The sequence below is a fragment of the Bos javanicus genome, chromosome 9 (assembly GCF_032452875.1).
Source record: "Bos javanicus breed banteng chromosome 9, ARS-OSU_banteng_1.0, whole genome shotgun sequence".
Taxonomy (NCBI): domain Eukaryota; kingdom Metazoa; phylum Chordata; class Mammalia; order Artiodactyla; family Bovidae; genus Bos; species Bos javanicus.
The window spans coordinates 28,282,284-28,295,016 of NC_083876.1; the positions used below are offsets into that span (position 1 = coordinate 28,282,284).

Sequence of the window (12,733 nt, forward strand, 5' to 3'; positions counted from 1 at the left end):
GTCCTACTTCACAGCTGAGGAAACAAGACTGCCAGAAAATGTTAGTTGCTCAGTCGTGTCTGATTTTTTGTGATCCCATAGACTGTAGCCTCCCAGGCTCCTTTGTCCATGGGATTCTCTAGGCAAGAATACTGGAGTGGGTAACCTTTCCCTTCTCCAGGGATCTTCCCGACTCAAAGATCAAACCCTAGTCTCCCGGACCCCAGCAGATTCTTTACCATCTGAGCCTCCAGGGAAGCCCAGAGTGTCAGAGATGATACAAATTAAACTAATAAATCTTCATTGTACTCCCACTACTGACAGTATATAATTTTGCTTATCTGCTTTTTGTATGTCTTCTCCCCTAGAATGAGACTTTCAGAAGGACACAGGCTTGGTTTTGTTTACTCCTGTACCTCTGGAGCCTAGGACAGTACCTGGGACAGAATAAGTGCTCCAATAAATGTTTGTTAACATTAAAAATGAAATAAACTGAAATCATCATCCAGTCCATTCCTCTGCTTCAGGGGAGGACTTTATAACTAACACTGGCTTGGAGATATTTTGTCATTCCAGAAGTCACTAAGTTCTTTCTAGTGACTTGCTATTTATAACAATCTCATAAAATGTATTTTATTGAGTCAACAATAAATTCAATATAACATTACAATATGCCCACATGTTTAAAGTCTTTTTAAAAGTATTTTATACTTTCAAATACTAACACCAGCTTCATGTCTCCATGTTTCAATGACAAATGTATTCACAGCTATTTGATATGATATGTCTTCTAAATTTACAGAAATTTAGTTTATGATGAAAAGATTGAAAGGGCATATACGCACATTCACATTTCAGAACCTGAAATTTCATTTAGCGACATTTTATTTAACAGAAGTCCATTTGTCCTCAGAAATCAACAAAGGCATGAAACAATCTAGACATTACATGAAATAATCTAGACATTAAATGAAACACTGATACTATGGGCTTAAGAATATAATAAAAAGTGACCTACTTTGTAAAATTTCTACATGCATTAAACAGTGAATGTAATTAATACATTTATCAAAGAACATATTGTTAGGATTAAATCATAAAAATAATTCATGAAAAAAATAAAATTGAGTAGAAGACAACACAACGTATAGTATCTTTAATATTCTATGTGTACTGAGCTTGAAGTCTATATTTCTGAAGTGGTACTAAACACATTGTTGAAGACTGACAAAAAAGGAGGCCACAGAGGCAAATAGCTTCCACTGCACAGACTGTCAAGGATATAAACACAAGAAAATCCTGCCTTGTTTCTGAGCAGGAGCCATTTAGTCTCTTCTCTATAGAAGATTTTCCAAACTATCCATTAACCCTGAATGCCATATTTTTAAGTAATTGACAAGAAACATGATCAACACTGAGTATCAGTGCACACAATATCCACCAAAAAGTCACTAAAGACTGGTTGTCTTCTGAAAACACTTTCAAATATCTATACTTTTCAACTTCTGGTTCCTTCTTCAATACCACTTACCCACCTTTTATTTTCAGTGTCTTCTTAACAGAAGTCCTGGTAGAAAACTATAAACCTGTTGGATTGAACTACTGTAATGTAGGAGAAGGTGTAGTGGAAGAAAAGGAATAGCATCGATTTAGTATGAATAAAAAGATAAACTGCAAAGGATAAAAATCAAAACTTGTCATACCAAGAACCAATATCTAATATATCTGTTTACTAAAACTATGAGGAAATCTGTCAAAATAGTAAAAACAAAACAAAACAAAACAAAAACGGGCTGGGGGGGGGGGGGTGGGATTGTTAAGGACCAAAACTGTGATTGTAAAATTCAGAAAACAGTATCTGCAAGTGAAATACAGAGGTGAAGGGAGAAAGTTGGAAATGCAGTTAGAATGTATAAACTTGATCAATTCTTGTCATGTGATGTCAGGATAGTGAAAAATATGAAAATATATCAAATATAAAACCCAGTTGAGATAAGACTTCTGTAAAGAGGGTTCATAGATGAAGTGGTTGCCATATATAGATTTCTAGATAAGAAGAAGATTTAGAAACATAAAAGAACTTCCTCATTTATCTTATAATTGTTTCAGAGGAAGGATGATCATAATCTATTTCCTTCCTTCTCCTCTTTTCCTTTCCAGTAAAAGTAAGTATATATGCATATTCTCTTAATCTTTCTTTCATATTGAACATTCTTCAATTTTTAAAGATTGGAATTAACTAGAGTAATCAACTAAGAACAATTTGCTATTGTTTTGAGTTCAAAATGACTTTTCATCTGAGGTATCTTGTAGTCTCTCTAGGTGTAAATATAAGCCATGAATATTTAGACACAACATTTAATGATCTTGGCTTCCCTGGTGGGTCAGACGGTAAAAGCGTCTGCCTGTAATGCGGGAGACCTGGGTTCGATTCCTGGGTTGGGAAGATCCCCTGGAGAAGGAAATGGCAATCCACTCTAGCACTCTTGCCTGGAAAATCCCATGGACAGAGGAGCCTGGTAGGCTATAGTCCATGGGGTCGCAAAGAGTCGGACACGACTGAGCAACTTCACTTTCACTTTAGATAAAGCTTCCAAAGATGAAGCTCATACACTAATGTAAAACTTAGGCCCTGGGGTGGTAACCAGATTTGGGAGAAAAGGGAATGTAATTCTTGGTTGATGATTCCACCATCATCAGAGAGGTGAAATTCTCACTTTGATAATGAATTTTTAAAAAAATTCTTATCAATGAAAAAAAGAGCCCTTCTCAAATGTATACTACCAGCTAATATATAACATGCTGGAACAACAAATTAAGATATTCATGCAATCTTCTTGGATTTGCTACTAAATTCCAGGCACTATTCAAGGCACTGGTAATGCAATGGTAAACAAGACAGACAAAAATCCCTGCCTGTGTGGAGTTCATATGCTATTAGAGGAAAATGTAAAGTGACCAAAATAAATGATCTTTATGGTGTATTAGGAGGTGATAAAAGCTATGGAGAAGAAATAGAGCAGAAAAAAAAATGTGAAGAATCAAAGGGCCATGTAGTTTTAAACAGGGAAATCCAGAGAGTTCTAAGAAAGTGACATTTGAGCAAAGATCTTAAAGAGATGAGGGAAAACGTTATGGGGATATCTGGTGGAAAGAAGCAGGAGCAACAGAGAGTGAAAGTTTTGAGGTGGAGGAATGCTTGACAAGTTCCTAGAATTGCAAGGATGACAGAAGACAATAAAGAGTAGATGAAAGCTTAAGAGATGACCTAAGAAAAATCAAGGTCAGGGTGAAAGAGTACAGTGTCTAGAACTTCAGAAGCAAGAAATTACTTAACAATTATGTTGGCATTGTGCAGGTAATGATGCCAGCCCAATCAGAAAATATGTTCTTTTGCTATACTGGTGCTTACAAACTTTCTATCACTCCTCAAACATCAACGTAAGAACCCTGGTTTTTACTCTTGCAGAGGGTTTTCAGAAGAATGAAATCACCTGAGCTCATCCTTGTTAATATGTTAGAAATTTACTCTAGAGGGCAAGAGCAGAAGCAAGGAGATGAGTTTTCAGATTATTATTCCAGTTGGAAAGTGAGGTCTTGGAACAAGGTACTGATGATGAAGTTTAGAGAAGTAGACAGAGTGTGGAAACTATGAGCTAGCAGATTGGATGTGGTTCTGAGATTTTTTAAAAAAGAGAGAGAAAGGATGACTATAAAATTTTAAGCCCTAGAAACTGGAAGGTTAGGACTGACTGAGTGAGATGGGAAGGTTATAAAGAGGAAGCAGGTTCAGGATAAAGAAATTTAGTTTCGTCAGTGTTAAATGAGGTATGTCCATTAAACATCCAAATGAAATGTTTAGATATATGGATTCAACAGAAAGGATATTACCAGTCTTCTCCATGAATCCCAGATACAAAGAACATTTAATAATTTTCTAGCAATAAAGTCTTATTATATGTATTTTAAAAATTTTAAGACTTATAAATCAGCATGCAAATATTTCAGTCCTATGCAACTGAGTGAATTGTGTTTTTGTGTATATAACGCAGCATTTTTTTTCCCTAAAAGATTACAAAGCATATACAGTTTCCAGAGGATACTTTTATGTTTCCAGTTAGAAAAATAGGAATAAGAGCATCTGTATGTGCTAAGTCGACTGAGTCATGTCCTATGGACTATAGCCCACCAGGCTCCTCTGTCCATGGAATTCTCCTGGCAAGAATACTGAAGTGGGTTACCATTTCCGCATCCAGGGGGTCTTTCCTACCCAGGAATTGAACCCATGTCTCCTGCAGCTCCGACACTGCAGGTAGATTCTTTAAGGCTGAGCCCCTGGGGAAGCTAAAGGGGAATAAGAGTATATCTTATCTTCAGAGAAAAGTGATTACTCAGAGATAAGGGTTATGGTGCTGCTATACATCACCACCCTGCCCATCACATCCCCATGGCCTCTTATCTTGATATTTAATTCTTGATATCAGAAACTCGTGACATTTTGAAATCATCTTCTGTATTTAGAATTAATGATACAGTTTAATGCACTTTTAGGCGACAAGAAGTACAGCTGTATCTCTGGCTTTTTGAGTATTCTCTGGTTGCCTGGGTTTATTCCCACTCAGAATGCTCCAGTAGCTGCTAGAAAACTTGGGCTTCTCCTGACAGAGCTGGGGAAAGAGGCAACTCTAAGAGACATGATAACCTCAAAAGCTGTGCACAGGAAAATCATCTGCATCTTAGCTAAAGTTGTACATCAAATATAAAGGGTTCCAGATGTCTCTTTCCCTCATCAGATGATTTTTCATCCATAGATAGGATAAACGAGGAAACTCACAGAAGATACAACTGTGTATTTATTGAGGAGGCATTTTTTTCATGTTAAACTGAAAATTTTATTTTACTTAATATTTTGAACCAGAATTATTTTATAGGATTTATTTAAATCAATGTTTTTATAATTAGCTTCTTGTTTAATCCAATAACTTTGCATGAAAATGCTATTTTACTTATTGATCATTCCCACTGCTCCATGAGACTTAAAAGTTAACTTTCTTCTTTCAAGCTGTCCTTTGAAGGCTTGACTAGAAGTTACAACATACTGAAAATGTAATTTTGATGAAATTATGTTTTTCCCTTTAACCCCAAACATACAAGTATCAGAAAATTTCAGGTGTCCTAACCAAAATGGCTAACTACAATTTCCCTCAAAATGAAATTACTGTTGTCCATTTTTAGATGACATTTTAGAAATCTCCATTTCACAGATGCAACAGATCCACACTACAAAATTCAACATTTACCATATGCAAAATAAAGACTTTTTTAAAAGCAGAAATGTATATTTATTCAAAATTATATCATTTATAATACTGTATTATAATAAACAACTCCCTCAAAAGGTCAAAGGTAGCTGAGCCAAATAGTAAAGAGTATGCTTAGTAGTATTCTTATTTAATCCGGACAGTTTTGAAAACAAAAATTACTTAGGTTGGAAAGTTTCATTTATCTTTTACAGAAATATGAAAACTGAAAGACTGAATTAGAAACGAGACAAAGCTTTGAACCTCTGTTATATGTAAACCAATTATAATCCATTGAAATTTTTTAATACGGTTTAGGATTTGTTCACTCTTAATTGTTTCATTAATGTTTATTTTGATGCTCATCTAGGTTCCTCTCATTCACCACAAAAACTAATTTTGACAGAATAAATGCATCAGTATCATTAAGGACAAAAATATATGCAGGAAACTTGAAACTAAGTCAAATACTGACCAAACACTGTCTAAACGTAACAATGTCCACTATTTATTATAAAAGTGCATTTATTGTATTTAATACCTATACTTATTTGGTTTCTAAATATATCTTTTTATTTCAACAGTACCATTTGCACTCCTTTAAAAAAATAGTACAACTTGGGTGTTTCAGTCCAGTGAATTACTATTTTATATTTTTTTCCTATGGTACAGGGGAATAAATTTCTACATAGCACAGAATAAATTCCACAGTATTATGTCCATGTGTGGGGCTAACCTATAGATATTTACAAAATAAAAACTTCAATTCATGAAAAAATTTATATTCTTTAAGTTGAGATATAATAATATTTCAAAGCCAAGCTTTCTTTTATATTGATTATTTTCTCCTTTTCAAATACTAATAGTGCTGGATATGTGTGTGTGTGCTGGGTCATGTCTGACTCTTTGCGACCTCATGGACTATACCCCACCAGGCTCTTCTGTCTGTAGAATTTTGTATTCTGTCTGTAAGAATACTGGTAACACTGCTAACTAGTGCTAATAACATATTAGAAAGCAGTTTTCTCAACTAAAACAAAAATTATTTTAAAAAATCCTTTTCATTGCTAAAGATAATTACACATGCTACCCACCTAGCCAATCCTCTATATTAATATTTTAGATAATCTGCTGATTCTTACATGATCTAATAGCCTCATAAATTTAAAATGTATCACTGTTTCTTAGACCATATATCTATAATATCTATATAGCACATATAAAATGGAACATTTGCCTATTAGCTGGTTGATGCAAAAAATATAAATACCAAATCTGAACGTTCACACATCCTACCAGAGCTCTGCTCCATTTATTTTGTGTGTTGAAAATCATTCTGAAATAGCCTCATAACTGAAGGCAATGTTTCAAATAATCATCAATAAATACCAAATAAGAAGCCAAAGAGATATTATTAACCAACCAAACCAGCTAGACACTTAAATAAAACAACAGAGGACCGTACAACCTTTCAGCAGGTTTTCTTGATAGAACTTCTATAAAGGTATGTCCATATGCTTTTGGGTTATTTGTAGAAGAAAAGGAAGTCTGTTCCTAAAGACACACTGCCATGGCTCAAAGTTTCTTTTCGTGACAAGTCATAAACGTATTTCTTGATGTCTAAAACAACTCTGCATTTTCTGGATGCCTTAGAGGGCCTCTGTTTCCTCAGGATATTACAGAAACTTCAAATGTTTAATTTAACAATGTGACCTAGTTAATATTAAAGAGAACCCAGCTGCTTGGCTTTCCTGCTTATGATTGTAAAGAAAACAGGGATTTTACATGGAAACACTTGAGGAATGTCCCTGCTCATACCTACGTAAACCATTATTGAAATAAAAATAATCATGCATGCCCATTTGAAAAACCTGCTTGCAAAACTCAATTTAATACTGTATTTTTGTTTGTCAATAATGTTTTCAAGTTACTATACTGAACTTACACAATAAAGACAATACTATACAAGAAAGCTCAAAGCAAGACCTCAAATATCCTTCTTCAAATGATATCTGTATTTCACCCTTATAATAGAGATGCATGTGTTTACTTTTTGGAAGAGAGAACAAATAGAATCCATATTCTAGTATCACTGCTTTATTCCATTTTAAAAGAGGCACTTCATATTTCTTAGAGGATATTTTTATGATAATCTCTTCCTTTAAAAATATCAGTCAAAAATGTGTGCAAATACCACTGAAAACATAAGGAAGCTACTTATTTTTAACCAGCTTTGGAAGCAGCTGCCCCTGAAAAATTGGAGAAAAGAAATAATACCAGATGTAGAAGGTAGGGAAGGCTGAGTGAAGGGAGTAAATGAATTATGGGCCTATTCCAAATCAAATGTGATGATTCTTTGATGTCTACAAAGTTTAAGTAACAAGATAACTGAAAAGAGAAAGCACAGCTGTCAAAATAGAGAGGCAAATCATTAGGGCAAACAGTGTCGTGTTAGTGTCTGTGTATGAGTGGGGATGTACTATCTCAATGAAATCGAAAGAATATCAGATCAGATCAGTCGCTCAGTCGTGTCCAACTCTTTGCGACCCCATGAATTGCAGCACGCCAGGCCCGCCTGCGCTATATCGAAAGAATATAAGGGTGCTTATTTATTAAGTTATGTAACAGTAAACATAATCACATACCACAGAAAATCATGAGGAAAAAGAAAACTCCCAAATGGTGTCAGTTAGCTGGTGCTGAGGGGAAAATTCATAAAGTTGATCATATGTTCTATAAGCAGCTTTAAAAGATTATTGAAAGGTTTTTTTCAGGCTGAAGATATCATAGGCAGACTGAACGAGATACAGCAATTTCAAACACAACATTGTTGTCATTTGTTCAGGCATTTAAAAATAGTTCACACAACCCAGACCACTCTCAATTGCTCATTTGAAGGACAGCAGTCGAGCAGCAGTACCAATGCAGGTTCCAAATGTTGGGTAGTGAGAGAGCGTGAATGACACTTATAAATGGGTAGGTACACATATAAATTATGCCTTCCGAGTTATTTTTACATATGACACTAGCATATGACAGGGGAAAAAAGCCGGCTATGCTGGTTGACGTCCGAAGCTGGTAGAATTCTGAATTTGGCAATAAATGGTGCATATCAAAGAAACTCATGAAAATGAAAAGTTGTCTGGCCTTCTGAGCTTAGTTGTTTCATTTTATTCCAATACATCATACTGTCTAACACTTGCTTGTACAGTATATAGAGCCCAAGGCCAAAAAATGTACGATGCCAAGCAGGAAAAAAACATAAGAACACCTTTGGTCAGGGTTCTTAGAAAGATTAGAGTTGCTGTGGCTTTTTTTTCCAGTGCATTCCAATCTCTATAACATTTATGGGTAGAGCAGAAGACCTAATGGTCATTATTCTTCTGCACTTGATTGGAGGTTGGCATTTTAAAGGTATCTTTCATTCATAATATCTATGTGTATTTATGTATTTTTACAAATACTAGACAGTTCATTGGTGACACAGCAGAATAATGTACTGATATTAATTTTAAGATTCTGGGCTACAGAATTATAACTGGACTTTTTAAAGCTTTTGGCTAAAATGTATATTATAAAGGCTGCTACATGCCTTTATTTCTGTTGGTTTCCATAAGTTCCTTGAGATATTTTTCTTTCAAGACAATATTTTAATGGTAAAGTCTCAGTCTCAAAAATTACCACTCTGAAAAGGTGGTAAGAATCTTGCTTTTTCACACTAGAATTTGAAATTTAAAGTTAAATTTTTTAAATGTGCTATCCTTGCAAAATTTTTGTGAAAAGAAAACTTTAACATAAGGATTCCAAATCTAGATTTAAACTATAACGTAGACTCTCAGATGCCCTCAGAAGCTTTCATTATGTCTCCTAGATGCAATATGTTCTTAAAATCTTTTCTGAGAAGAAAATGTGTGCTTCCAGGATCATTAGGATAATTAACCTAAATTTGAGAAAAACAGTATTATTCTCTGTCACCTGATACTGCCTATGCTGAGACCTGTTGTGTTTTTTTTGAAGAAAAAATATATTTCACTGGAATGGCACAGATACAAGATTGCAATACAAATTAAATTGAATTCCCTTAAATAAATTCACAGGAAGTCTGTTTCACAATACCTCATTTTCATTAACTTTAGTGGAAGTGGTTTTCCAGAGTTAACATCTCAGACAATAATCTATAACATCTCTAAGACCATTGAATATGCATGATTTATTTTATAAGCCTGTCACATCACAGATTTACCAAAGCTCAGTAAAAATATATATATGTGTGTGTGTGTGAATATATATATATTTTCAACCAGTCACAAGAATTAGAAATTAGCCCCTTATTAGTACTTGGCAACTTTTCTGCTCAAAATTAGCTGTCAAACACTACTCAAGTATTGGTTCTTTCTCTTGGTCAAAGAGTTTTTCAGGATAAAGTTCTTAAAGTACATCAGACAGGCATATAATGAGATCTTGAGTAAAGGACGCATTGTGAAGACAGCCATTTATAAAGAATCCACTCTCTTTCAGAATTCCACGTCTTATTTTGGGGAACATATTTTTTCACAAGACTCCAGGAACTAAACAACATAGAAAGTTCAAGTGTTGAGTTTACCAGGTTATTTGCCATTTCTTGCCTCCCAAGTTCAAGGCCAGTGATAGTCACTAGGGTACATTTTCTGTGAACTGAAAATCCCTAGACAGGAAGTACATTTATCATAATAATTTCCTAGAATCATTTAGCTCCCTGTGCCCATTAAATGTACATTTGAGTATGACAGAGTTTCAGAGAAAACAATGAAACAATCACCATGATAGCTGAAATATGGCTTCATAGGAAACAGGGCTACATTTAATTAGCTTCGATGGTTTATGCGTCTTTTCTGTTCTTGTTATAGTTCATCTCACTGGCATGGACTCAAAAGCCAATCTTCCAATTTAAGTTACTACTAAAATTTACAAACTTGACGTGAAGATTACATTGTATTTACAAAGAACTTGGCACTTACAGAATAAATTATTGACTTTTCTTTAAATCTAGACCAGGGCACCCATGGTTCAGGCAAATGGGAAAGCCTGATGCCTTACTATATATTATGCTACATTAACAAGAATAAATAAGTTTCCAGCTGGTAATTCATCCACAGCACTGGCCCTGGTGCTGAAAACATGTACCTTCCATTTCTAATCCACGGAGAGGGCAGAGAAGCTATCAGTCCAGAGACAGCAAAGGTTGCATGTTTTCCTCCTCATTTTTATCCATGCGTTTTAGCACTGTAGGATCCACAACTGATTGGGATCTGGAAATAATAAAGCCAATGTCAGCGTGTTACTGCCAAACAATCACATTCTCTTCTATCTTTTCTCCTTTATTACTTCTCTCTTGGATGTGGATTAACTTCTACATCAAGGGATTTATGAACTGAGAATCTGCACATTGAGAGAGACGCACACTTATGGTGATTGTTTACGAAGAAGCAACCCCCTCTGGCCTCTAAATACAATAGTGCACAACAGAGGATTCTAAACACACAATAACAGGCTTAAGTTCTCATCTTTACAATCAAGAAGAGCCTTTTCTTTGAGACTGAGAACTTTTAGTACAGGACTGACATATTTCAAGAGGACATCACTAAAAGGGGAAATTATTATGGTGAATTTACCATTATAAGAAATGAAGTAGAAATAATAGGAGCCTTGATTTCTGGCTTAAAGGGCTCTATGAAAAAACTTCAACAGGAATGTGCATTTTAACCATCTTTTTTTTTAATGTATAATGAGCACATTAGGAGAAAATATTTCAATATGAGTTTTGTTAAATTTTCCACTAGAACATCTGAATAAAATCAATCTTATTCTTGGAAATCTATGAAATGGTTTAAAACTTTAGAAGCCTCTCTTGTTTAGGCAGCAGTACTTTACTATTAGAGAAACAAATAATGTGAAAACCCTTACATATGCTTTTGATAGCAGGTGGGAATTACATCTCAATTCATCACCAGGAAACACGAAACTGAGAAGGAGGAAAGTCAATGAAACGTGCTACTGTGGTGGCAGGAAGCTGCCATCTTAATGGCTACAGCATTAAAGAAGCAGCCGTCCTTTTAAATTTCTCTTCCTTAATGAATTTTTCCCCTGCTGCTACATTCCAGCCATTTGGCTATTGCTGAGACAATATGCGTCTTAGTAGACCTCATTAACTTTCAAAAAGGAAGACTATAAGTGAAAATACAACCACACATGCTAATGAAAATGAAGAGCAATGGAAGGAATTATCAAAGCAAAAATAATTACAAGATTAACTGATAAATTGACTCTTTCATTGAAGTAAACTTAAATTCATTTCTAAAGAGAGAATGAAGAGGAAGGTGAGAACAGTTGTATCAGGAGGTTTATTTTCTAAGTCATTTTTACTGTTTTATCTCAATAATAGGTATTAGATGCATAAATCAGAATGGAGACTAACCACAGTTGAATATGGTGTGTGTGTGTGTGTGCGTGTGTCTGTGCAGGAGAGAGAGAAAGAAAGAGGGAAAGGAGCAATGATAATTTATCTTAGAGCACAGTACATGAATAAAATATACTTTAACACAATTGACAATTGCACAAAACACTTAATAATTAGACCTGTAACATTCTTTTTCTTAGACTCAAATACAATAATTGGTTCCCCAAGATGAATCCATGCTAAAATATGCAGAGGTTCATTTAATGTCCTGCACTAGAGGGTTAACCTGACTACTAGCGCCCACTGGACTATAAGTTCCATAAGCAGGGACTTTATCAGTGTCTCTCCTTGCGACAGACACGATGTGTGTCACAGAGTCTGTTACACAGTAGGATTTCAATGTCTTAATTCTTATCCAATAAATACTTTCCAAACTGAAAGAAGCTGGATGTCATGCATTCAAACTGGAGAGTGATGAAGATAAAGCAATTTACCCCGTGAAGAAAAGAATTCTTTACAGAAAAGTTATTTTAAAATCTCACGAAGTATACAAATGTTGAGGTACATCCTAATAATATTAAGTACACGCTAAAGCTCTTCAGACAGCATAGAGTCTACACATTTAGCATTTGCCATAATGTTCTATTAAAACACACATTGTACACACACACACACACACACACACACACACGTCTTATATATTGTTACTTTCCTTAACTACTTCCGTGGTTCAGATGGTAAAGCATCTGCCTGCAGTGCGGGAGACCTGGGTTCAATCCCTGGGTCAGGAGGATCCCCTGGAGAAGGCAATGGCAACCCACTCCAGACTCTTGCCTGGAAAACCCCGTGGACGGAGGAGCCTGATAGGCTACAGTCCGTGGGGTCGCAAAGAGTCAGACACGACTGAGTGACTTCACTTTCTTTCTTTCTTTCTTTCATGGCAATTTTAATAAAATATTTTAAATTGTAGTGCACTATTCAATCTGGGATTAAGTTTCTAGTTTGTTTTTATCATGTG

General features: G+C 35.1%; 1 protein-coding gene across 1 annotated transcript in view; it reads right to left on the reverse strand.

The window, feature by feature from the left end:
- Positions 1-720: 720 nt before the first annotated feature.
- The window catches only part of CLVS2 (clavesin 2), an 87,755-nt gene continuing 75,742 nt past the window's right edge, over positions 721-12,733 (reverse strand). The window contains exon 6 of the mRNA XM_061427432.1: positions 721-10,567. Coding sequence (XP_061283416.1) covers positions 10,480-10,567 — 88 coding nt within the window. The 3' untranslated portion in view covers positions 721-10,479. The remainder of the gene's footprint in view (positions 10,568-12,733) is intronic.